General features: G+C 39.6%; 1 protein-coding gene across 1 annotated transcript; it reads right to left on the bottom strand.

Moving 5' to 3' along the window:
* Positions 1–1253: 1253 nt before the first annotated feature.
* tspan34b (tetraspanin 34b) lies at positions 1254–15981 on the bottom strand. The gene is made up of 8 exons (XM_077213756.1): positions 15784–15981; positions 9532–9610; positions 5001–5216; positions 4236–4310; positions 4004–4111; positions 3666–3791; positions 3435–3527; positions 1254–2201 (listed from the first exon to the last, which is right to left on the bottom strand). Exons 2-8 carry the CDS (start codon positions 9586–9588, stop codon positions 2145–2147), a joined length of 732 nt encoding a protein of 243 aa, XP_077069871.1. The 5' UTR covers positions 9589–9610; positions 15784–15981; the 3' UTR covers positions 1254–2144.
* Positions 15982–26696: the final 10715 nt, after the last annotated feature.

Genomic DNA, 26696 nt, shown 5'->3' with positions numbered 1-26696 from the left:
GGGCTGAGACCACAGACAGGGTCTAGAAAGGGTCTAGAACCACCCATGGTTTTCAGTGTGTATGACATAGATTAAATGGAGTAGAAGAGATGCACAGGCCTGTGTCCTTACACACACACACACACACACACACACACACACACACACACACACACACACACACACACACACACACACACACACGCGCACGCGCGCGCACGCACGCATGCACGCACACACACACACACACACACACACACACCAAACAATTTTTAAAAGTAATTACTTTTTAGAGAGCACAATTTTGATTTGAGAAATAGTCAATGCAGCTTCAGTACAACAAATCTAAGTATGTTGATTTTATGGATTTAGCATTTAAAATTGCAAAGTGAAGACAAAGACATACAAGCAAACAAATAAACACAGGGAACAACAATAGTATACAACCATTTTTTAAAAGACATTCAAAGATACACTATTAAAAAAAATTTAAATGCGTAGTGGGAATTTTTATATTCATTGACCCTTGGGTATTACAAAGTTTGTGATACTATTGTGATATGTGAAGAGGATATTTGTATCTTTGTATACCTATGGAAATGCAGGAGTAAGACACTTTGGGAACAGCTGGGAAGGGACCTTTGACCTTAGTATTTACCCTAGTATTTGCCTTTGGTGGTATTAAGTGTTAACTATTGATGAGTAGAAGGATATGCAACAGCATATGTCTTATCTTGAACGTGCACGGGGGAAAAGAAACCCAGTGAGTAAAGACCTTGAGAATAGTATAAAGGCTTCCTGTCAGTGTCTCACTCACACTACACTACAGCGTAACTTCTGTGTGGTGACTGGGCCTTCTTGCAAGAATAAATACCTTTTAAAAGACAATTTGATTCAGAGTTGTCTCTTATGCAGTGATGATGTTTAATACGATTTTTTTGCCACAACACACATGATAGGATAAATAAATTGGTTATGATCATCTTTAAGATAATCAGCGACACAATTTTTTTTCCAAAACAATGAATATGGAATGGTCTCCTGAATATCTTTCTGTTCTTTACACCACCTCCAACATCTTTAGTAGTTTATCTTTTGACGTCAATTTACGTCATGCATCGAGCTGTCAGTCATTTTGCGGTATCACAACTTTATAACACTAGAGGACAGCAGAGTCCTATGAGACATGAAGCTGTTATTTACTCCAGTAGACGGCGATAGTAGGAATAGAATTATATATTATAATAGAGCTTAGTCAGAAAACCAACACAACATTATGACCACACTTTTTTATTTTTTATATATATTTTGGAGTTTACAACTTTATTCATCCATCATTTTCAACCCATGATTTGTTCACCCTCTAAATTGAATGCATCTTCATTTTCAAAATCATCTCGCAACTCTAAAAAAGTATGAATATGATCAAAATCATATTGTTGTTCCAAATATGATCATGTGATTTCCAATAATGTTAGGCTGCATGTACATTAGTGGAGCTGAACTTAAAGAACTGACAATCACAAACAAGTTGAAATATTGCCTTTATAATTATTTTCAAAATAAACATGTTACATGAATATTTTAGATATAATTTGTGTTGTGGTAGTTGTAAAAACTCTATACATCACAGACCTTAACGAGAAAACAGTGTGCTTTGCTATGAACAGGCTAAATGGCTTGTAAAAAGTTTACAGTAAATTACAATCAGCAACATTTGATAGAAAACATTTGGCCTTTTTTTTTGGTCATTGCACATATAACGAGTAGGAAAACCTTTCAGTTCATAATTACAAAAAGAAATGCCATGGGTGTATTGCAATTAAACAAAAGCATTCTGTTTTTAAATAAGAAAACATATTGCATAGGCAAAGTAAAAAAGTAAAAATAGTCTCAAGGAAACATTAAGCATTAAAACAGCTAAAACTGCCTAATTTAACATTACTATAGTAAAAATGGGATCTCTTAAAACTCTCAAATTTTAGGCTTAACAGTCTGAATTTATTTTTCATTCAAGGCATTCAGAGCGACTTGAAAAGTCTGTTTGTTTGATACATTTGGAAATGGTTGAAGAAGTCACAGTGATGTTGTTTTGATCCACCTCATCCTCCGTCACAGAGGAGTCATCAGAGAGATATTTCAGTCAAAGGGAGATATTATTTAGCTTAAGCCTTAGACCCAATTTTACAATACAGGGTCATGGACACAATCATCGCCGCAAGCTGAAAAAGACAAAGAGAGAGAAATAAATACCATTAACGTCACAGAGATTCATTACCGTCATAAAGGGCTTTGTATATACAGTTTAGGTACAGTTAGGTATATTCAGCTTGTAATTATTCTCCTAATAAATGCATAACCCATTAAAGACAACAGAAAATAAAAATTTACTACATTTATTTTCTTAAGGGAGCGTATGCAGATTATTTTTACATGGTTTTTCAATGTTAACACGTGCTAGACGGACATGTTTGACATTTTTTGCAGCATCAAAGAAGTTCAAAGAAGTAAACATTTTTGAAAATATATCTCAAGACCTTGCAGGGTTTTTTTACATTTCTTTTTTATTACCCACGTCTCGTTTTTTTAACCCCAAAAACGTCCGGCCCTTATAAATGTCTTTAGTCTTATTTGGTACATGATACATTAGGCGCATTTTTCTTTATAAAGAAAAGATGTTTGTTTTTGTAATCTTTCATAGAAATGTAAATACATTTATACACGTCTGATTTGGACACTTTTTTTTCACTTTTTGCTTTTTTTTTTTTTACACAAAAACTTGAATACAATTCAAAATATATACATTTTTATTTCTAATGTGATAACTGAAAATCGAATTTATGATCGAAATTGCAAATTTATATCTCGCAATTCTGGCTTTTTTTCAAAAGTCAAATTATTAGAAATAAACTCGCAATTGCAAGTTCTAAACTACGAATTGTGAGATATAAACACAATTGCAAGAGAAAAGGTCAGAATGGTGAGTTTATAGCCTATCTAGTAGTTCTTACTTTTTTTCTCAGAATTGTGAAATATAAACTCATAATTACAAGAAAAAAAGCCAGAATAAACCCTGGATGCGCTCATTGTGCTGCATTCGTTATAAGCTGTGTTCTTGCTTTATTCTCTCCCAAGGAATGAGAGCATAGCGTTTGCACGGAGTGTGACAGTAAAATTGTCGTATTTACACACATGCTTCAGACACCACTGATGATGTTCCCGAAAGCATCAATCCAAAACACAGTGTTGAGTACCCTTCCCATGGTTAAGTCATAACGTGATACAAACTGGGAGATATTGACTCGGAATTAGGGGGAAAAAAGTCTGAATTATTAGATTAAAAGTCGCAATAACCTTTTCAATTTTTTATTCATTGCCAGAAACAAGCTTCCATAGTAAGCAGTATGAGATTTCCTCACTTTTAAAATGATTGACAGAAATAAAGTGTTTAGTACCTCAAGAGCAGCGATGCCCAGTGCTACAGCTATGATGACAACTGCATTATCATCTACCAGCTTCCTTAGTGCTGGGAAACAGCCTGGTACAGTCTGAGAGAGAGAGAGACAGAGAGAGAGAGAGAGAGAAAAGAAAGATACACAAATATAAAGGTCAAAGAGTGCGCAAAACCTCTAGACTTGATTGGAGACCGCACATGAATAAATATAAATATTGTCCTCAAGACTCACCGAATTCATGGCTGCGTTCTCATTGCAGGGAGATCCACTACAGCACTGAGCTGGGTAACTCCTGGTGTCATTCACAAAGAAAGAATTTGTGAAATCTGTATAGTTGTTGAACCCGCAGCACTTCAGCTAAAGGAGAAGCAATGAGAGTTAGATTTAAACATCAGCCTGATTCAGTTATATTCCTTTAGAATCACAAGTCTCAATGTAAGAAATTTTCAATATTAAAATGGAAGAATTGTATGTATTATTTAACATGAGACAGTCAATGTTTTGTATAATTTTGAGTATGTTTCTGTAGTAAATCTGTATTCCTTTTTATTAGCCAAAGTGTCACAAACCCCTTTCATAGTCGTGTTCCATAGTCCTGTAAGGTCTGCGTTTTTCCCATAATCATTTCTGATGCCTTTCACAGCTTCATCTCCCAGCTGATTTATGAGGGTTTCTGCCTGAAATATACAAACAAGGAGGTGCCTTGAGTGCCTTGGCCTTATATGTTTCTTCAGGAGGTTTGAGTATTTCCTTCTGCATGGACAAAGAGATTTATGGAAAATATTATGTTTACAAACTTACCACAGGCTTAAAGACCAGAAGCACAATCGCTCCAGCAACTTCGGCGATGAAGACAATCAGAATAATGATGAAGAACTGAGGAGGGACATTGAGAGACAAATTGAATGAATGAACAAATATGAAAGTAAGTCCAATATATGCTGGGGAAACTGATATATATTTGAGGTCAGTGAGATTTTTTAAAATAAAATCATACTTTTATTTAGCAATGACACATTAATTGATCAAAGGCATTTATAAAGTAACAAAATATTTCTATTTCAAATAAATTATGCTCTTTTAATATTCTTTTAAAGAATCCTGAAAAAATGTATCACGGTTTCAACAAAAATATGAAACAGCACAACTGTTTTCAACATGTATAATAATCAGATATGAATAAATTAGAATTATTAGAATGATTTCTGATCATGTGACACTGAAGACTGGAGTAATGATGCTGAAAATTCAGCTTTGCTCATGAATAAATTACATTTTTAAATGTATTAAAAGAGAAAACAATTATTTTAAATTGTAATAATATTTCACAGTTATACTGTTTTTACTATATTTCTGATCAAATAAAGGCATTATGTTAATTTTCCTTGAGCTTTTGATTTGCATTTAAAGGTCTAACACTAATGATATTCATATCATATTATATTGGATATATGATATAATAATAGATATCATATGTATTAAGACCAGCCAGTTTAGATAACTAGAATTCTAGTTGGCTATTATAGCTGATATTATGTAGCAGCTGGAGTTGTGTTGTTGACGTACCAGCAGCAGCATACACCTGCTCTCTCGGACCGCCCCACAGCAGCCCAGGAAGCCCAGGATGAGCAGCACAGCGCCCACCGCGATCAGGAGGTATCCCACATTCAGGAGCTGCCCCAGCTGACCTGGAGCTTCTGGGATTTTTTGCAGAAGACCCAGGACAGATCCACTGTCCACCTTCACCCAGATCCCCACTCCCAGAATAGCTGCTCCTGCCAGCTACACCACAAAAGCACAGACAGTTAGAAACTGGAATGGGTTTACACATTTTGTTGTTAAACATCATATCAACATTAGTCTTCTATCAAATGTCTTAGTCTTAAATGTCTTTTAAGTCTATTAAGTCAGTATTCTTGTTTTTAAGGAATATTGCAGTATTTATTTTATGATTTACCCGTGTACATAATATATATATATATATATATATATATATATATATATATATATATATATATATATATTAATTCATGTGCCCTCGTAATCTTTAATCTAAATAACTTCCCCACCCTCTTCTTTGATGTGTTTACTGGCGTGAGGGCGGGGCAACCTGTCACTCACATGAGATCCACCAATAGCAAACCACAACCATCCAATCAATTCCACATGGACAAAATCAAGTCCCGCCCTACATTTTTCCTTTTTCGAGAAGCAGTTTCACTTATATATACACATCACAACCAAGCGTGCCGCACAAGTCCTGAAAAGTGAAGCCAAAGCGTCTCGACCTCCCCCAGGTGGCTGGTCCTAGTATAGCTCATAAAACCCGCCCTCCCAATGAAGTCTAATGGGACGCGATGGAAACGAAACAATCAAATTACACAAAAAATATTTTTTTTCCAAAGATGTTTTCTGTCATTTTATGTAGTTTTTATCACACAGATGTAAGTTTAAGTGCTCGTTTTTTTTAAATAAGTTTGATTTTGTAAGTTATTTGATGCTATAAAAACGGGAGTGTGACGTCATGAATCACAGGTGTGATTGACAGCTTCTCTAAAGCTGACTTTTTGGGGAATTTATGGGAGGAGATTGGAGTTCCATAATTTTTTAGGTTATCCATAACTGTTTATTTCACACTGACATAATGAGTTGTTCTGCAGTAAACTGTACTAACGGTTTCTGCGAGAGTGAGGGCGGGACCTTGATATCGCGCAGCGACCTTCTCGGGTCCCACGTTCACTACTGCGCAGACTCGAGTCTCGCGTTCACTACTGCGCAGACTCGGGTCTCGCATTCACTACTGCGCAGACTCGGGTTTCGTGTTCACTACTGCGCAGACTCGGGTCTCGTGTTCACTACTGCGCAGACTCGGGTTTCGTGTTCACTACTGCGCAGACTCGGGTTCCACGTTCACTACTGCGCAGACTCGGGTTTCGTGTTCACTACTGCGCAGACTCGGGTCTCACATTCACTACTGCGCAGACTCGGGTCTCGTGTTCACTACTGCGCAGACTCGGGTCTCGCATTCACTACTGCGCAGACTCGGGTTTCGTGTTCACTACTGCGCAGACTCGGGTCTCGTGTTCACTACTGCGCAGACTCGGGTTTCGTGTTCACTACTGCGCAGACTCGGGTTCCACGTTCACTACTGCGCAGACTCGGGTTTCGTGTTCACTACTGCGCAGACTCGGGTCTCGCATTCACTACTGCGCAGACTCGGGTCTCGTGTTCACTACTGCGCAGACTCGGGTCTCGTATTCACTACTGCGCAGACTCGGGTTTCGTGTTCACTACTGCGCAGACTCGGGTCTCGCATTCACTACTGCGCAGACTCGGGTCTCGTGTTCACTACTGCGCAGACTCAGGTCTCGCATTCACTACTGCGCAGACTCGGGTTTCGTGTTCACTACTGCGCAGACTCGGGTCTCGCATTCACTACTGCGCAGACTCGGGTCTCGCATTCACTACTGCGCAGACTCGGGTCTCGTGTTCACTACTGCGCAGACTCGGGTTTCGTGTTCACTACTGCGCAGTAGTGAACACGAGACCCGAGTCTTCGCAGTAGTGAACACGTGACCCGAGTCTGCGCAGTAGTGTTCACTACTGCGCAGACTCGGGTCGCGTGTTCACTACTGCACTGACTCAGGTCTCGTGTTCACTACCGCGCAGACTCGGGTCCCACGTTCACTACTGCACAGACTCGGGTCTCGTGTTCACTACTGCGCAGACTCGGGTCGCGTGTTCACTACTGCGCAGACTCGGGTCTCGTGTTCACTACTGCGCAGACTCAGGTACCACGTTCACTACTGCGCAGACTCGGGTCCCGCGTTGGCTATGGTTTCAACATACTCCTAACTAACTCAACCAGGCCTCGCCCCCCTTTATTTATTTATTTTTGCGTATGCCTTGTGAGGGAATTATTTAAATTAAGAATATTGTGAAACTGTTTGTCCCTGAAAGAAACTCAAGACTACAAACAGGTGTTTCAGTGTAAATAGTGTTACTGATATATAGAATAACTCCCTCTGGAGTTACTTTGTGCTTTGAACTTTTTCATGCTCAAACAGAAATATTACACTCTAAAGAAAGCTGAACATGCAAAAGAACATAATAGGACCCCTTTAAAATACCCTCACATCAACATATAGAGGGATTGGAGTTCCATAATTTTTTAGGTTATCCATAACTGTTTATTTCACACTGACATAATGAGTTGTTCTGCAGTAAACTGTACTAACGGTTTCTGCGAGAGTCTCGTGTGAACACGAAACCCTTCTCGGGTCCCACGTTCACTACTGCGCAGACTCGAGTCTCGCATTCACTACTGCGCAGACTCGGGTCTCGCATTCACTACTGCGCAGACTCGGGTTTCGTGTTCACTACTGCGCAGACTCGGGTCTCGTGTTCACTACTGCGCAGACTCGGGTTTCGTGTTCACTACTGCGCAGACTCGGGTTCCACGTTCACTACTGCGCAGACTCGGGTTTCGTGTTCACTACTGCGCAGACTCGGGTCTCGCATTCACTACTGCGCAGACTCGGGTCTCGTGTTCACTACTGCGCAGACTCGGGTCTCGCATTCACTACTGCGCAGACTCGGGTTTCGTGTTCACTACTGCGCAGACTCGGGTCTCGTGTTCACTACTGCGCAGACTCGGGTTTCGTGTTCACTACTGCGCAGACTCGGGTCTCGTGTTCACTACTGCGCAGACTCGGGTTTCGTGTTCACTACTGCGCAGACTCGGGTCTCGCATTCACTACTGCGCAGACTCGGGTCTCGTGTTCACTACTGCGCAGACTCAGGTCTCGCATTCACTACTGCGCAGACTCGGGTTTCGTGTTCACTACTGCGCAGACTCGGGTCTCGTGTTCACTACTGCGCAGACTCGGGTCTCGTGTTCACTACTGCGCAGACTCGGGTCTCGTGTTCACTACTGCACAGACTAGGGTCTTGTGTTCACTACTGCGCAGACTCGGGTCACGTGTTCACTACTGCGAAGACTCGGGTCTCGTGTTCACTACTGCGCAGACTCGGGTCTCGTGTTCACTACTGAGCAGACTCGGGTCGCGTGTTCACTACTGCACTGACTCAGGTCTCGTGTTCACTACCGCGCAGACTCGGGTCCCACGTTCACTACTGCACAGACTCGGGTCTCGTGTTCACTACTGCACAGACTCGGGTCGCGTGTTCACTACTGCGCAGACTCGGGTCTCGTGTTCACTACTGCGCAGACTCGGGTACCACGTTCACTACTGCGCAGACTCGGGTACCACGTTCACTACTGCGCAGACTCGGGTCCCGCGTTGGCTATGGTTTCAACATACTCCTAACTAACTCAACCAGGCCTCGCCCCCCTTTATTTATTTATTTTTGCGTATGCCTTGTGAGGGAATTATTTAAATTAAGAATATTGTGAAACTGTTTGTCCCTGAAAGAAACTCAAGACTACAAACAGGTGTTTCAGTGTAAATAGTGTTACTGATATATAGAATAACTCCCTCTGGAGTTACTTTGTGCTTTGAACTTTTTCATGCTCAAACAGAAATATTACACTCTAAAGAAAGCTGAACATGCAAAAGAACATAATAGGACCCCTTTAAAATACCCTCACATCAACATATAGAGGGCCTAAAATGTATTTGGACCACTAAGTCACACTTAAAATGCCTGAATGTCATTGTTGAGCAAGATATTTGTTTTGTCTGCACAAAAGAGCCACGTTTCCATGTATGATTTGCATCCAACAAAGATAAACCACATGAAAATGAGATGATTTGCTTGTTTTTTCTGTTGTCTATGGATCTGGAGAAAAGCAACACCCTTCATCGCCCTTGGCCTTCAGTATATAGCAGCTCAGAACATAAATGTAAACAGATATTTTGGATTGAAATAAACTATATATAGTAGATACATTTGTCTTCATGCAAAACAAGGAAACAGTCACAGGCCATTAAAGCAGGTAAACCTGAAATGATTTTCATAGAATTATTTAACCATAATCAAGTGAAAAAGAACTGCAAAACAGGCCAGATGTAATCGGTTTATTAGAATGCTGAGGAACATAACTTTTCTTAAAACAAGCATGAGCTTTACTTACAAAGATGATACCATTGAAGATAAACATCATCGTTTTCAAAAATCCAAAGCAGCCCATTGTTATAGGATGGATATGACACCTGAAAAAAGAAAGAAGACAATAATTAATGCTAAAGAACTTTTATAATTAGAAAACTTTTGTTTTGCCTGAATTCATTAAAATTCTAAAAAATTAATCCTTCCTAAAAACTTTCATTTAACATTTTGAATGAATTTCAGGATACTAAATATACAATAAACACAAATGTTCAGATGATTTTGCAAGACAAAGGACGCGGTACAGGAAATGCTGTGGGGAAAAGATGATGGTTTTGCTGTAGTAACTGATTTAACTACAACTCTCGTTAACCCCAAAACGCTGTTGTCGCAGGTCAGAGCTTCATGCAAACCTTGCAAACCGAGTCGGTCACTTATACAGGAAATGGCTCGGTAACAAGTTACGCTCTAACAGTATAAACCTAAAAAATTACACACACACGCACACAAAGTCTCCAAACTCCAAAGATATGCCTCATTCTAAGTACAGGAAACTAGTGAAATCCAGAGCACACAGCAGCACCTAAAGGACTGGGCAGCTTTCTATAGTCAAGGTTATTAAAAGTGAGATTTTATTACAAACATATATGCACTCTATACGCATTGCATTATGTCTGTAATCTAAGGTTTATGGTCACTTAATTTCTGATGACTATAAATAAATAAAAACTTTTTGAAGGAAATTGTTTTAGTTTTGTCAATAACCTTCGTGTGACCTGAATAAGGTGCGTAATATATACCAATACTGTACATATATACGCCCTATTCGGTTCTCTTAAAAAGGTTAGATCCGTGTTTTAATAGGGCTGTGAATAGACCAAAGTACCTGAGCTAATATTTAAAGAGTCTTTGAGCTTTTTGTAGGGAACACAATGGGAGCGAGACAAAAACCTTCCTTTACACTTCCACACTTAGAGCGAGGTCCAAAAATTTGAGATAAGAAATAACAGGATTCGGCACTATTCTAGGTCACTATTCAAATGTGAGAATGTGACAATAAGCATGTGACTCCTCACACAGACGGTCAGAGTTTCTTATATATATATTATATATATATATATATATATATATATATATATATATATATATATTATATATATATATTCTTATATATATATATATATATAATGTGTGTGGTGTGTGTGTGTGTGTGTGTGTATATATATATATTTATATATATCCCTAACCCTAACCTAACCTATATATATAAATACATTGTTATTATATGTCTCAAAAATATTTATTTTACATGACATCACACCACAATCTCTTGACTTTATTGTCCGCTTGTGATAATTAACGCTCTCTGAAGTTAATGTACGTCTGTTGCTTATGTTGCCAAAACAATTACAGCCAGTGACTAGGTGAGGGGATTTTACAAGAGCATTTCCTGTAAAACACAATGTAAAATCCTCGACACAGAACACACTGCACCTTTCAGAGACGCAGTACTGTACGTGGCAGTAACCTGATCTCAGACCAACACAAATAACTTCATTTCATGAGCTACACTTCTGCATGTCATTGTCCACCAATCTGACTATCTATAGGTGGTGGCAGGTGACGCATCACTTCCTGCTAGAAGCTGAGATCATCTATGAGGCCTTTACAGTTAGGACATTTTTAAGTAAACTTGGCTGTAGAAGTAATTTCAACTTACATTATATTAAATTGGTTTTAAAAAGCAGTTAAATATTGTACCATATAAAAAAGTTGAAAATTACTTAACTTATTTTGATGAGTTAAAGCAATGTAAAAACATGTTGTCATGACTTGATCATATATATATATATATATATATATATTTTTTTTTTACAGTGTATAGGTCTTTAAAAAGGTTTTTATTGACGCATCCACAACCGTTTAAGGCCAAAGTAAATCCAAAGGACACGTCTCAGATGTTTGTTCAGGCTTAAGATGAAGAGAATCTTCTGATCGGGTCATTAGGTCATTATCCAAAGACAGATGAGATAAACATTTAAAAATCATCAATAAAGCCCTATTGATGCAGCAAGTTTCACAATCACAGGATGTCAGTTACTATCAGATTTGCCCGGAGACAATAGAAAAGAAGATCAGTTTTTATCGTCCCTAGACATCAAATGTTAGGACTCCAAACTCCTTTTAGGTTTTAAAATGTAATTTATTATACACTAGATTTTTATTTTATTTTATGAAGGTGAAAATCTTAAGTCAGATCACTTAGAAAAGTAACCGCTCATGTTGATTTTGAGGAATCATTGGACTGTATTTCGACTTTTCATTGAAAGGAATTAATACTTTTTTCAGCAAGGATGCATTCAATTGATCAGAAGTGACACTATAGATATTTATAATGTTACAAAACATTTCTATTTCAAATAAATGCTGTTCTTTTAAACTTTCTCATCATCAAATAACCCTGAAACAAAATGTATCACGGTTTTCACAAAAATATTAAGCAGCACAAGCACAACTGTTTTCAACATAACAGATAATAATCAGAAATGTTTCTTGAGAATCAAATCATATTGGAATGATTTCTGAAGGATCACGTGACACTGAAGACTGGAGTGATAATGCTGAAAATACAGCGTTGATCACAGGAATAAATTAAATTTTTACAATATATTCACATTCAATATTTTACAATATTAGAGTTTTTACTGTATTTTTGATCAAATAAATGCAGCCTTGGTTCAATAAGAGACTCCTTTCAAAAATATTAAAAATCTTACAGACCCTAAACTTTCCGTTGGTAGAATGTAAATATATATATACTTTTTTTCTGTATGGGCACAAAAGTTGTCTGAGCAAACGTAGGATGAGATAATATCATAGTGATTTTATCATCTAACGGTCAAAAGTCATGTCACTGTTTAGCAGTCTGCTGATTTGTCATGTGATGAAGAACTAAAACTAAAAACTTTTTCTATTGTTGTTTGTGTTCCTGTACCAAACACACAAGCAATTTACTAAAAATCCACTGTTTGCTTCCTCGTCTGTAAAGTATAATTAGTTTGGTCACCCACAAAAGTTTATGACCAACGAGCCATGGTGACATAAGGGATGAACAAACACGTTAACAGTGTGTTAGCCTTTAAAATGAAAATGCTTTTTCAGATCTGTGCGGTAAGTGTAGCCTGTGGGACACACTAGTATGCTTGTTTTTCCTACATGAAAATCATTCATAGGAGTGTGTTAATGTTTACCCGCGTGTTCTGCTTGATTAATCTGGTTTTGGATCACCTGAAACTTGATACCTGACTCACTTATCGGGTTTCATGTATCCAGAGGTAAATCACAGGCAACAGTGAATGTTAAAAACGGTTGCAAAAAGATAGTGGGTTATGTATGGCTGTGCATGGGACATGAGCTCGGGGGACTGGGTCATTTCAGGGAAAAATGGAGATGGCTAATGTCCCTCTGAGACTTTTGACAACATGCAACCTAGAAGACACAATATACCAGTGGCTGTTTAATGTCAGGTTAAGTATCAGTTATTCTTAATTTTCAACTGTCGATTATAATGCATAAAAATTAAAAAATTAAAATAAATCAAATTAACAAAAGAATAATCTTTGTTTTATATCACTGCAAGTCACATTTTAGGTCTAAAAGTTTACTTACACCACATTACTGACTACAGTCTCAATCCCTCCTGAATGTCTAGTGAATTAATATGATTTTTTCCTATAAATACCTGCTCTCTGGTAATCATTTATGTGTGACTTAGTGTGTGTGTGTGTGTGTGTGTGTATATATATATACATACATATATATATAAAGAAGTCTCTTCTCATTAAGGCTGCATTTATTTGATCAAAAATACAGAAAAAAATTTAATATTCTCAAATATTATTACAATTTAAAATTATGTTGCTGTTTTATTTGAATATATTTTAAAATATAATTTATCCTGTGATCAGGAACTGTAATGGTGTGAAATATTATTACAATTTCAAATAACTTTTCTATTTTAATATATATTAAAATGTAATTTATTCCTGTGATCAAAGCTGAATTTTCAGCATCATTACTCCAGTCTTCAGTGTCACATGATCCTTCAGAAATCATTCTCATATGATGATTTATTATCAATGTTGAAAACAGTTGTGCTGCTTCATATTTTTTATAATCTGTGATACTTTTTTTCAGGATTCATTGATGAATAAAGTTGAAAAAGAACAGCATTTATTTAAAATATAATTTTAAATAGATTGTTTAAAAATAAATTAATAATTTTATTCAGCAAGGATGTGTTAAATTTATTTAAAAAGGTGTTATTAAAGATTTATATTGTTAGAAAAGAAATATTGGTTTGAATAATATTATGTTCTTTTCAACTTTTATTCATCAATTAATCCTAAAAAATATATCACAGGTTATAAAAACATATTAAGCAGCACAACAGTTTCCAACATTGATAATAACTATCGTCAAATTGGAATTTTTGCTGAAGGATCATGTGACACTGACGACTGGAGTGATGATGCTGAAAATTCACAGAAATAAATTATCTTTTAAAATATATTCAAATAGAGATTTCACAATATCAACCTACTGTTTTTACTGTAGGCTATGTCTTTTTTTGAACAAACAAACGCAGCTGTGGTGAACAGAAGAAACTTATCAGGGTGCCATGGTCATGGGCTTCAGCACCCCCAAGAAAGACCAAAGCACCCCGATAGCACCCCCAAACATAATGTCTGGAATCAATTATATTCAGGCTGTTTTCTATGGAAGCCGCATGGCGAAGAAAAAAGAAAACTTATCTTGTTATTTCGAGATATCAAGTCGTTATTTCAATATAATATCTCCTTATTTCGACATAATAACAGGGGTTTTCCTGCATTGAATTTTTTTTGGCGGTTGCCAAAGCAAATTTTTGTCCCGCAAAGCCTTTTTTGATCGGTGAGTGATGTAGAATAGAATGACTGCTGCTCTCGACAGGGCGCACACGAGCAGAGAGAGAGAGAGAGAGAGAGAGAGAGAGAGAGAGAGAGAGCGCACCGGCCGCGCGCGCGCACTCTTCAAACAACAGGAGGGCTGTAAAACAACTGACCTGTCCAACACTGAACTCACGAAATCGGCAACTTAATTAGATTAGTTAACATTTACTATTAATAAACTGCTCTTCTACAGCATTATTAATGTTAATTTCAATATTAAGAGAGTCTGTAGGCCCACTATCGTGCCATTAAATAAGCGCATTTAGTTTCATTTTTGTTAAATTATTATAATGTTATTTTTTTTTACATCTATGCTGATTATGGAAATTGAACAGCATGAGTAAGATTCGCAATATATCGGAAGATAGCCTATGATGGGTCAGACATGATTTTGACCACTAAATTAAGTTTTGTTTTGTAGAAACCCTTTCTTTAAAGTGAATTTCATTTTGTATAAATTGTATCTTAATTTTAATTAATTTTTCATCAACCAATTGCCTGGATATAATAAATAAGCAAATATATTACAGACAATATGATCATGATATGGAGCCGCTGCGGTGCGATTGCATTGCAGGTGAACTGGAGCACATCTCATCATAAATTTTGTTCATTTAAATAATTGTGTGTGTGTGTGTAGCCTAATATATATATATATATATATATATATATATATATATATATATATATATATATATGTGTGTGTGTGTGTGTGTGTGTGTGTGTGTGTGTGTGTGTGTGTGTGTGTGTGTGTGTGTGTGTGTGTGTTAAATAGGCCTATATATATATATATATATATATAATTGCGCAGCTCCCCCTGTCAATGATAGCAACCCCAAATTATCTGGCGCCGCCCCTGGCCATGGTAGGCTTCTTCAGAATTGTTTTACATATTTTGCTAGATATTGGCGAGATAGCCCGATACATAATGGCTGTCATCACTGAGTAGGCTACAATGTGAAGATATGAGAGAACCAAGACTTATCAGTATTGTTATAGCCTACAGCTCCGAGAAACAGTTCCCTAGAAAACCCATCAAAACACCACGAGTCTCTCGTGGGACCTCAGTCATTCCGAATTGACAATAACTAAAACACACACATAATCAAAACACGCATTAAACATGATGCTGCGTGAAAAAGCGGAATTATATCCATTCACGCAGTAGGCTGCTGATGTTTGCAGAGGTCATTAAATTAACAGGTTTACGTTCTTCATTTTAACGGTATTTTAAGGTGTAACGGTATTTTCACGATAGAGAAGCTCCACAAAGTAGAATCTCTTACCTTTAATGAAATATGTGAGTTGTGTAGCTTCTGTAAATCCCTGAGTGAGTGAGTGAGTGACTGTCAGTCCGCGCCTGTTGTTTTCTCTCCCTCTGTCGCTAGTGTGGTTTTCATGGAGAGGAGCGAACAGGTAGGAGTGACACACAAACACACACACACACACACAAACACACACCAACCACTCCTCCTTTTCTCTCTGGAGAGGGAGAGTGGGCGGAATGCACGTGTAGTCACGGAGATGTTAAAGACTCATTAAATCATCGGATTCAGTCTCTGAGTCACATGACCTGAACAAAACAACAACTCACTTTGTGTCAACAGGAAAAAATGTTGTTATAGATTAACAGCTAAATATTAGGGGGTATTAGCTGTGTATGTGTGTACATAAGCCTATTATTCTGTAGGCTACTCATGTTTTATTATGAACTGTAGTGTAATTATGGATTAAGAAATGGAAAGACAATTTAGAGTTTCAAATTATGACATCACATGATGAACAAAATATTCACTCAAACAATGAAACTGATGTCACAATCCTGGCGGAACCCTTCTCAAAGTTCAAGACAAGAAAATCGAGAAAACTAATCTATAATCTACAAGAGAAATAGGTAATAGGTAAATAGGTAAAAAAAATGTAATTGAAGATAGAAAGGTAAATAAAAAATGAAAGAAAATAGTGGTGTCCAGTCAATTAATCGCATCTATGTTTATAAATATATAGGATATGTGTATATTGTCACGATTCATGAGTTCGCTGTTTTCTTCATGTCTCGTGTTATTGTTGTTTTGTGAGTATGAGCGCGTGTGAGTGGGCGTGACCGCTCGTTCATCTGATCACCGGCTGATCTCATTATCAGCGCCAGCTGCTGCCAATTCACCTCTCTATAAAGACTCATCACAATCTCCTCTCTTTGTCAGATCGTTGGTTTGGTGTCCTCCGTGTCGTGCTTCGTGTCCTTGTTGCAGTCTGTTCCAGTTTGAGTTCCTGTTCGGTGTCTTCGTGTCCTGTCTCGTCTGGAATTTCCCTGCACTGGATTCACCTTCACCCGCACTGGATTCACCTTCACCCTCTCTGGATTCACCATCATCTGCACGCTGACCACCGAGTCCCTGCGCCACCATCTGCTGAGATTCTTGAGATTGTCTTTGTGTCTTCTGACTGAAATAAAAGAGTTAACTTGCACTTGCTTCCGCCTGATCTTGTGACAGAACGATCTGACCAAACATGGAAGCAGCAGGCGAAACTTCAACCTCATGGGAGGATTTCGTGAAAGTCAGCATCTCACGGATGGATACCCAGGAGAGAAATATGAATGATTCGGGCCGGGCTATTCAAGCTCTTGTGGCGCAGGTGTCCGAGCTCACCCAGCAAGTCCAACTTTTGCGGGTTCCCACTGCGCCACCCACGCCGGCCGCTCCCCCTATACCACCAGAGAGCGCCTTCCAGTCAGAGCCCAGACTACCAGTTCCGGAGGCCTATAATGGTGAGCCAAACTTTTGCAGGGCATTTCTAACACGCTGTTCTATGCACTTCTCCTTGCAACCCAGGACCTTTTCCACAGAACGAAGCAAAGTGGCGTTTGTGCTCACACTCTTGACTGGAAGGGCAGCTCTGTGGGGGACGGCGGTGTGGGAGAACCAAGATCCATGCTGTGCCTCGTTCCAGACACTCGCCGCCGCCATGAAGGGAGTCTTTGACCGCTCAGTCGCTGGAAAGGAGGCAGCAAGGATGCTAGCGGATCTCAAGCAAAACGAGAGATCAGTATCGGACTACTCTATAGATTTTCGGACTTTGGCGGCGGAGTGTCAGTGGAACGAGGAGGCGCAGTGGGACATGTTCCTGCATGGGCTGGCTGACCGCGTCCAAAAGGAGATTTATGCACTGGACTTACCCCCCACCCTTAACGAGTTGATCGATCTGGCACTTCGTGTTGACTCTCGACTCTCCCGAGTCGAGGGTCGGAAGGGACCTGCTCGGGGTTTCGGGGTGGTGGACGCGGTCAGCCCTATCTACGATCATGAGCCCATGCAGGTCGGTCGAGCTCGGCTTTCCCGGGAGGAGAAGGAAAGGCGGAGGTCCCAGGGCCTTTGCCTTTACTGTGGCTCTGCAGGACATTTTGCTTTCAACTGCCCGGTAAAAGGGCAAGCCCGGCAGTAAAACTGAGGCTACTGTCGGGTGGGATCTCCGCTGAGAAGACCTCATCAACATCAACGCTCCTCCCGGTAAGGCTCAGGTGGTCAGCTCACACTCACGACTGTCAAGCACTACTGGACTCCGGGGCTGAAGGTAACTTCATGGACTACACTTTTGCACTCAGGATTCAGGTTCCCCTTCTACCCCTCAGTCACACCATCGCAGTGCACGCGCTCAACGGACAAACACTCCCCACTATCTCTTATACCTCTGGACCCCTCACACTCAGCGTATCCGGCAACCATTCTGAAACCATCTCTTTCTATATCCTGGACTCCCCCCTGGCACCCATTGTTTTAGGTCATCCCTGGCTCATCAAACACAACCCCAAAATAGACTGGCAGCAGAGATCAGTGTCTGAATGGAGCAGTAAATGTCATGAGTCCTGTCTTGTGTCTGCTTGTCCGTCTGTTTCTGTTTGTACGTTTCAGGAGGAAGCAGCGGACTTGTCAAACGTGCCCACGGAGTACCTAGACCTGAAGGAGGTGTTCAGTAAGTCTCGTGCTGCTTCTCTCCCTCCGCATCGTCCCTATGACTGTGCTATAGAGTTACTGCCAGGTACGTCTCCGCCTAAGGGCAAGTTATATTCACTTTCTGTCCCAGAGAGAGAGGCTATGGAGAAATATATTTCTGATTCTCTAGCAGCGGGGTTCATCCGTCCCTCCTCTTCTCCAGCAGGGGCGGGGTTCTTTTTTGTGGGGAAGAAGGATGGGTCTTTGCGACCTTGTATTGACTACCGGGGGCTGAACAACATCACGGTAAAGAATACTTATCCTTTGCCATTGATGTCTTCAGCCTTCGAGAGGTTGCAAGGAGCATCTATCTTCACAAAATTGGATTTACGTAATGCTTATCATTTGGTCCGCATCAGGAGGGGGGATGAATGGAAGACTGCTTTTAATACCCCCAGGGGGCACTTTGAATACTTGGTCATGCCTTTCGGCTTGTCCAACTCCCCAGCGGTCTTCCAGGCACTCGTCAATGACGTGCTGCGAGATATGGTCGACCAATTCATATATGTCTACCTGGATGATATATTGATTTTTTTCTTCTTCTCTCCAGGAACACGTGCAGCACGTTCGACGAGTGCTTCAGAGACTGCTAGAGAATGGGCTTTTTGTCAAGGCGGAGAAATGCGCTTTTCATGCACAGTCTGTTCCTTTCCTTGGGTACATTGTGTCGTCTGAGGGAATGCGTATGGATCCTGAGAAGGTTAAGGCTGTGGTGGATTGGCCAAGTCCAGATTCCCGTAAGGCCCTACAGAGGTTTCTGGGGTTCGCCAATTTTTACCGGCGGTTTATTCGCAATTTCAGCCAACTAGCCTCGCCTCTGACCGCCTTGACCTCCCCCAGAACGGCGTTCAGGTGGTCAGATGCAGCGGAAGCTGCGTTTGCCAAACTAAAGGGCCGCTTTGTTTCAGCCCCCATCTTGGTTACCCCTGATCCATCACGTCAGTTCGTGGTGGAGGTCGATGCGTCAGAGGTGGGGGTAGGTGCAGTGCTATCCCAACGCTCTCTCACAGACGACAAGATGCACCCATGCGCGTTTTTGTCTCATCGATTATCCCCTGCCGAACGTAACTATGATATTGGTAATAGAGAGTTGTTGGCAGTCAAGTTGGCATTGGAGGAATGGCGCCACTGGTTAGAAGGGTCGGGGGTACCTTTTGTCGTCTGGACAGACCATAAGAATTTGGAATATATCAGAACTGCTAAAAGATTGAACTCTAGGCAGGCTCGGTGGGCACTTTTTTTCGGACGTTTTGACTTTTCTCTCTCGTACCGCCCGGGCTCCAAAAACATCAAGCCCGATTCTTTATCACGCATTTTTGACCGTTCCGATCGCCCGTCTACTCCCGAGTGCATTTTTCCAGAGACTCTAATTATCTCTACACTCGAATGGGAGGTCGAATCGAAGGTCAAGACGGCCTTACAAGGGGTAACGCCTCCGGTCGGTTGCCCACCGAACCGCTTATTTGTGCCAGAGGAATTACGGTCCGACGTTGTTCGGTGGGGGCATTGTTCCAATGTGGCTTGTCATCCAGGAGTTAGCCGCACTACATCTTTAGTCAAGCAACGATTTTGGTGGCCACGTATGGCTCGCGACGTTCACAGTTTTGTTTTGGCTTGCTCAGTTTGTGCCACTGGTAAGACTTCCAATCGACCCCCAGATGGGCTCCTTCAACCGCTGCCGGTCCCTTCGAGACCCTGGTCCCACATCGCTCTAGATTTTGTCACCGCCCTCCCACCCTCTCAGGGTAACACGGTAGTTTTAACCGTGGTGGACCGGTTCTCGAAGGCGGCCCACTTTATTCCCTTGCCCAAATTGCCCTCAGCCAAGGAGACAGCGGTAACAGTCGTTAACCACGTCTTTCGGTTACATGGCCTCCCGACAGACGTGGTTTCCGACAGAGGTCCCCAATTTGTGTCCAAATTTTGGCAAGAGTTTTGTAGATTACTGGGTGCGACTGTTAGCCTGTCCTCAGGGTTTCATCCCCAGAGCAATGGCCAAACTGAGAGAGCCAACCAGGATTTGGAGAGAACGTTGCGATGTATGGTTTCCAAGAATCCTTCCTCATGGAGTCAACAACTTTCAATGGTGGAGTACGCCCACAATTCATTACCAGTATCATCCACGGGCCTATCTCCGTTTGAGTGTAGTATAGGGTACCAGCCACCAATTTTTCCTAGTCTGGAACCCGAAGTCGCGGTTCCCTCCGCCCACGCCTTTGTCCAGAGGTGTCACCGCACTTGGACTAGAGCCCGGGAGACTCTACTCCAAGTGGGAGCGCGCACCAAGGCCAAGGCCGACCGCCACCGGCGGAGGCCTCCCGTATACGTCGTCGGTTCCAAAGTGTGGCTTTCTACCAAGAACATTCCTCTCCGTTCCGTTTCGAATAAGCTTGCTCCCAAATTCATTGGCCCGTTTACTGTCACCAAGATTATTAGTCCGGTGGCAGTCCGCCTCAATCTTCCTCCAGTGTACAGGAGAATTCATCCCGTTTTTCATGTATCAAAAATTAAGCCAGTTTTTCGTTCTCGTATTAATCCGCCTGTCCCGGTTCCCCCACCGCCGCGACTCGTAGACGGGGAGACCACATATTCGGTTTATCGTATTCTGGACTCAAGGAGGAGGGGACGCGGGTTCCAGTACTTGGTGGACTGGGAAGGTTACGGTCCGGAGGAGAGAAGTTGGGTGCCTGCTAGAGACATTCTGGATCACTCCCTTATTGATGATTACAATCGACAGGTAAGGGAGTCTGGGGACGCCAGGAGGCGTTCCTAGGAGAGGGGGTACTGTCACGATTCATGAGTTCGCTGTTTTCTTCATGTCTCGTGTTATTGTTGTTTTGTGAGTATGAGCGCGTGTGAGTGGGCGTGACCGCTCGTTCATCTGATCACCGGCTGATCTCATTATCAGCGCCAGCTGCTGCCAATTCACCTCTCTATAAAGACTCATCACAATCTCCTCTCTTTGTCAGATCGTTGGTTTGGTGTCCTCCGTGTCGTGCTTCGTGTCCTTGTTGCAGTCTGTTCCAGTTTGAGTTCCTGTTCGGTGTCTTCGTGTCCTGTCTCGTCTGGAATTTCCCTGCACTGGATTCACCTTCACCCGCACTGGATTCACCTTCACCCTCTCTGGATTCACCATCATCTGCACGCTGACCACCGAGTCCCTGCGCCACCATCTGCTGAGATTCTTGAGATTGTCTTTGTGTCTTCTGACTGAAATAAAAGAGTTAACTTGCACTTGCTTCCGCCTGATCTTGTGACATATATAGGCTACTATATATATTTTCTATATTATATTTATATTGAAAAAATTAAGAAAAGAAAATTCAAGAAAAAGTTATAGCCTAATTGGAAAGCCAGAAAAAAACATATTCTAAAATTAATTATTTATAAATTAGTGGTTGGTAATTAGGGGCCAATAACTTTACTTGTGTAAAAAAAGTTGTAATGGAAGATAGAAAGTAAAAAATGAAAGAAAATACTGCTGTCAAATCGATTAATCGCATCTATGTTTGTAAATATATAGGCTATGTGTGTGTGTGTGTGTGTGTGTAGGCCTATATATATATATACACACACACACAAACTTTTATGTTACTGCTATTAATCGATTTGACAAAATTAAGAAAACTCAGAAGAAAAAGTGATAATTGTCAAGCGTGAAAAATTATATATTCTATACTAATATAGGCTATTCTATATAAATTAAGCAGTTCTTAGAACAAACTAAAACAATACAAATAAAATAAATGAAATGAATGAAAATAAAAAAAGTTTGTTCCAAAGAGTGTTTGAAAAAGCTCAAAAAAGAGAAATAAAATAAAAGAGAGACCAGGAAAAGAAAAAGACATTTATATCATGATACAGGTACATGACGTCATTGTTGCACCTGAAGACAAACCGGCATTTCCCCAACCTCAGCCTGAGGCCCTGAGCCAATTAAACCCGCGTCACTGTTCCTGACTGCCGTAACCCATTCGGACCCTGCATTCATTACAATGGACATCACATGTCAGCCCCCTTTTTTTTTTTACTTCTGGAGCATTTCAGCTAGTTTAAAGCCTGCAGTCCGTGAGATTGGACGTTTGTCATCCAATCAAATGGCAGTAAAACTCTGCATGTTGTAATTATAAAATAAACACTACATTGAAGAGAAGCATGGCAGCACTTCACTCCAAACACAGAAGCAAGCAACATTTTCTATGGTTTTATTTACATTTTTTAATATATTTTTTGCCAGTATTTCATAGTTTGTATGTAAAATAGAAAGGTTGAATTTATTAATTAAAGTTAAAAATCGATTGTAGAATTGCACGTTTTAAATCAGGATTTTTTCAAATGTGTCTGTCCATTAGAATGGACAGTGGGTTCAAAAGCCTGTTACTGAAATCATATGTCCAGTAATGCTGCTTGAAATTTCTTATATAGAAAAAAATCTATATCACAGTACCAATACATTTTTGAAACTTTTTCACATGCAGAATATACAGTTCATGAAGTGCTTGAACATATAGCAGATGGAAATATCTCAGATGTTGACTTTATGTGGAGTGATGAGGAAGATGGAGATGTAAGAAAAATATCCGTATTTAAAACTTTATAAAGTAAAATAACTAGCTTCAAGCCACACGAACATACGGATTTGAATTAAATCTAAAGCGCAACTTGAATATTAATATTTTTTCATATTTTGTTTTATATTCATTTTTTCATGGATAGATGCACTTTTATGATGGATAGATGCACTTTTATGATGGATAGATGCACTTTTATGATGGATAGGTGCACTTTTATGATGGATAGGTGCACTTTTATGATGAATAGATACACTTTTATGATGGATAGATGCACTTTTATGATGGATAGGTGCACTTTTATGATGGATAGGTGCACTTTTATGATGGATAGATGCACTTTTATGATGGATCGATGCACTTTTATGATGGATAGGTGCACTTTTATGATGGATAGGTGCACTTTTATGATGGATAGGTGCACTTTTATGATGGATAGATGGACTTTTATGATGGATAGGTGCACTTTTATGATGGATCGATGCACTTTTATGGTGAATAGATGCACTTTTATGATGAATAGATGCACTTTTATGATGGATAGGTGCACTTTTATGATGGATAGGTGCACTTTTATGATGGATAGATGCACTTTTATGATGGATCGATGCACTTTTATGATGGATAGGTGCACTTTTATGATGGATAGGTGCACTTTTATGATGGATAGGTGCACTTTTATGATGGATAGATGCACTTTTATGATGAATAGATACACTTTTATGATGGATAGGTGCACTTTTATGATGGATAGATGCACTTTTATGATGGATAGGTGCACTTTTATGATGGATAGATGCACTTTTATGATGGATAGATGCACTTTTATGATGGATAGATGCACTTTTATGATGGATAGATGCACTTTTATGGTGAATAGGTGCACTTTTATGATGGATAGGTGCACTTTTATGATGGATAGGTGCACTTTTATGATGGATAGATGCACTTTTATGATGGATAGATGCACTTTTATGATGGATAGGTGCACTTTTATGATGGATAGGTGCACTTTTATGATGGATAGATGCACTTTTATGATGGATAGATGCACTTTTATGATGGATAGGTGCACTTTTATGATGGATAGATGCACTTTTATGATGGATAGATGCACTTTTATGATGGATAGATGCACTTTTATGATGGATAGGTGCACTTTTATGATGGATAGATGCACTTTTATGATGGATAGGTGCACTTTTATGATGGATAGATGCACTTTTATGATGGATAGATGCACTTTTATGATGGATAGATGCACTTTTATGATGGATAGGTGCACTTTTATGATGGATAGATGCACTTTTATGATGGATAGATGCACTTTTATGATGGATAGATGCACTTGTATGATGGATAGGTGCACTTTTATGATGGATAGATGCACTTTTATGATGGATAGATGCACTTTTATGATGGATAGATGCACTTTCATGATGGATAGGTGCACTTTTATGATGGATAGGTGCACTTTTATGATGGATAGATGCACTTTTATGATGGATAGATGCACTTTTATGATGGATAGGTGCACTTTTATGATGGATAGATGCACTTTTATGATGGATAGATGCACTTTTATGATGGATAGATGCACTTTTATGATGGATAGGTGCACTTTTATGATGGATAGATGCACTTTTATGATGGATAGGTGCACTTTTATGATGGATAGATGCACTTTTATGATGGATAGATGCACTTTTATGATGGATAGATGCACTTTTATGATGGATAGGTGCACTTTTATGATGGATAGATGCACTTTTATGATGGATAGATGCACTTTTATGATGGATAGATGCACTTGTATGATGGATAGGTGCACTTTTATGATGGATAGATGCACTTTTATGATGGATAGATGCACTTTTATGATGGATAGATGCACTTTCATGATGGATAGGTGCACTTTTATGATGGATAGATGCACTTTTATGATGGATAGATGCACTTGTATGATGGATCGATGCACTTTTATGACGGATCGATGCACTTTTATGATGGATAGAATGCACTTTTATGATGGATAGATGCACTTGTATGATGGATAGGTGCACTTTTATGATGGATAGGTGCACTTTTATGATGGATAGATGCACTTTTATGATGGATAGATGCACTTTTATGATGGATAGGTGCACTTGTATGATGGATAGGTGCACTTTTATGATGGATAGGTGCACTTTTATGATGGATAGATGCACTTTTATGATGGATAGGTGCACTTTTATGATGGATAGGTGCACTTTTATGATGGATAGGTGCACTTTTATGATGGATAGATGCACTTTTCTGATGGATAGATGCACTTTTATGATGGATAGGTGCACTTTTATGATGGATAGGTGCACTTTTATGATGGATAGATGCACTTTTATGATGGATAGATGCACTTTTATGATGGATAGATGCACTTTTATGATGAATAGATACACTTTTATGATGGATAGGTGCACTTTTATGATGGATAGGTGCACTTTTATGATGGATAGATGCACTTTTATGATGGATAGATGCACTTTTATGATGGATATGTGCACTTTTATGATCGATAGATGCACTTTTATGATGGATAGGTGCACTTTTATGATGGATAGGTGCACTTTTATGATGGATAGGTGCACTTTTATGATGATAGATGCACTTTTATGATGGATAGATGCACTTTTATGATTGATAGGTGCACTTTTATGATGGATAGGTGCACTTTTATGATGGATAGGTGCACTTTTATGATGGATAGGTGCACTTTTATGATGGATAGATGCACTTTTATGATGGATAGATGCACTTTTATGGTGAATAGATGCACTTTTATGATGGATAGGTGCACTTTTATGATGGATAGGTGCACTTTTATGATGGATAGGTGCACTTTTATGATGGATAGGTGCACTTTTATGATGGATAGATGCACTTTTATGATGGATAGATGCACTTTTATGATGGATAGGTGCACGTTTATGATGGATAGGTGCACTTTTATGATGGATAGATGCACTTTTATGATGGATAGATGCACTTTTATGATGGATAGGTGCACTTTTATGATGGATAGGTGCACTTTTATGATGGATAGATGCACTTTTATGATGGATAGGTGCACTTTTATGATGGATAGGTGGACTTTTATGATGGATAGATGCACTTTTATGATGGATAGGTGCACTTTTATGATGGATAGGTGGACTTTTATGATGGATAGATGCACTTTTATGATGGATAGGTGCACTTTTATGATGGATAGGTGGACTTTTATGATGGATAGATGCACTTTTATGATGGATAGGTGCACTTTTATGATGGATAGGTGGACTTTTATGATGGATAGGTGCACTTTTATGATGGATAGATGCACTTTTATGATGGATAGATGCACTTTTATGATGGATAGGTGCACTTTTATGATGGATAGATGCACTTTTATGATGGATAGATGCACTTTTATGATGGATAGGTGCACTTTTATGATGGATAGATGCACTTCTATGATGGATAGATGCACTTGTATGATGGATAGGTGCACTTTTATGATGGATAGATGCACTTTTATGATGGATAGATGCACTTTTATGATGGATAGATGCACTTTTATGATGGATAGGTGCACTTTTATGATGGATAGATGCA

Source organism: Siphateles boraxobius, unplaced genomic scaffold (genome assembly GCF_051911475.1).
Source record: "Siphateles boraxobius isolate OS27281-9 unplaced genomic scaffold, OSU_SipBor_1 66, whole genome shotgun sequence".
Lineage (NCBI taxonomy): Eukaryota > Metazoa > Chordata > Actinopteri > Cypriniformes > Leuciscidae > Siphateles > Siphateles boraxobius.
Note: the sequence above shows the minus strand (reverse complement) of the source record. Positions and strands in the feature narration are given on the sequence as shown.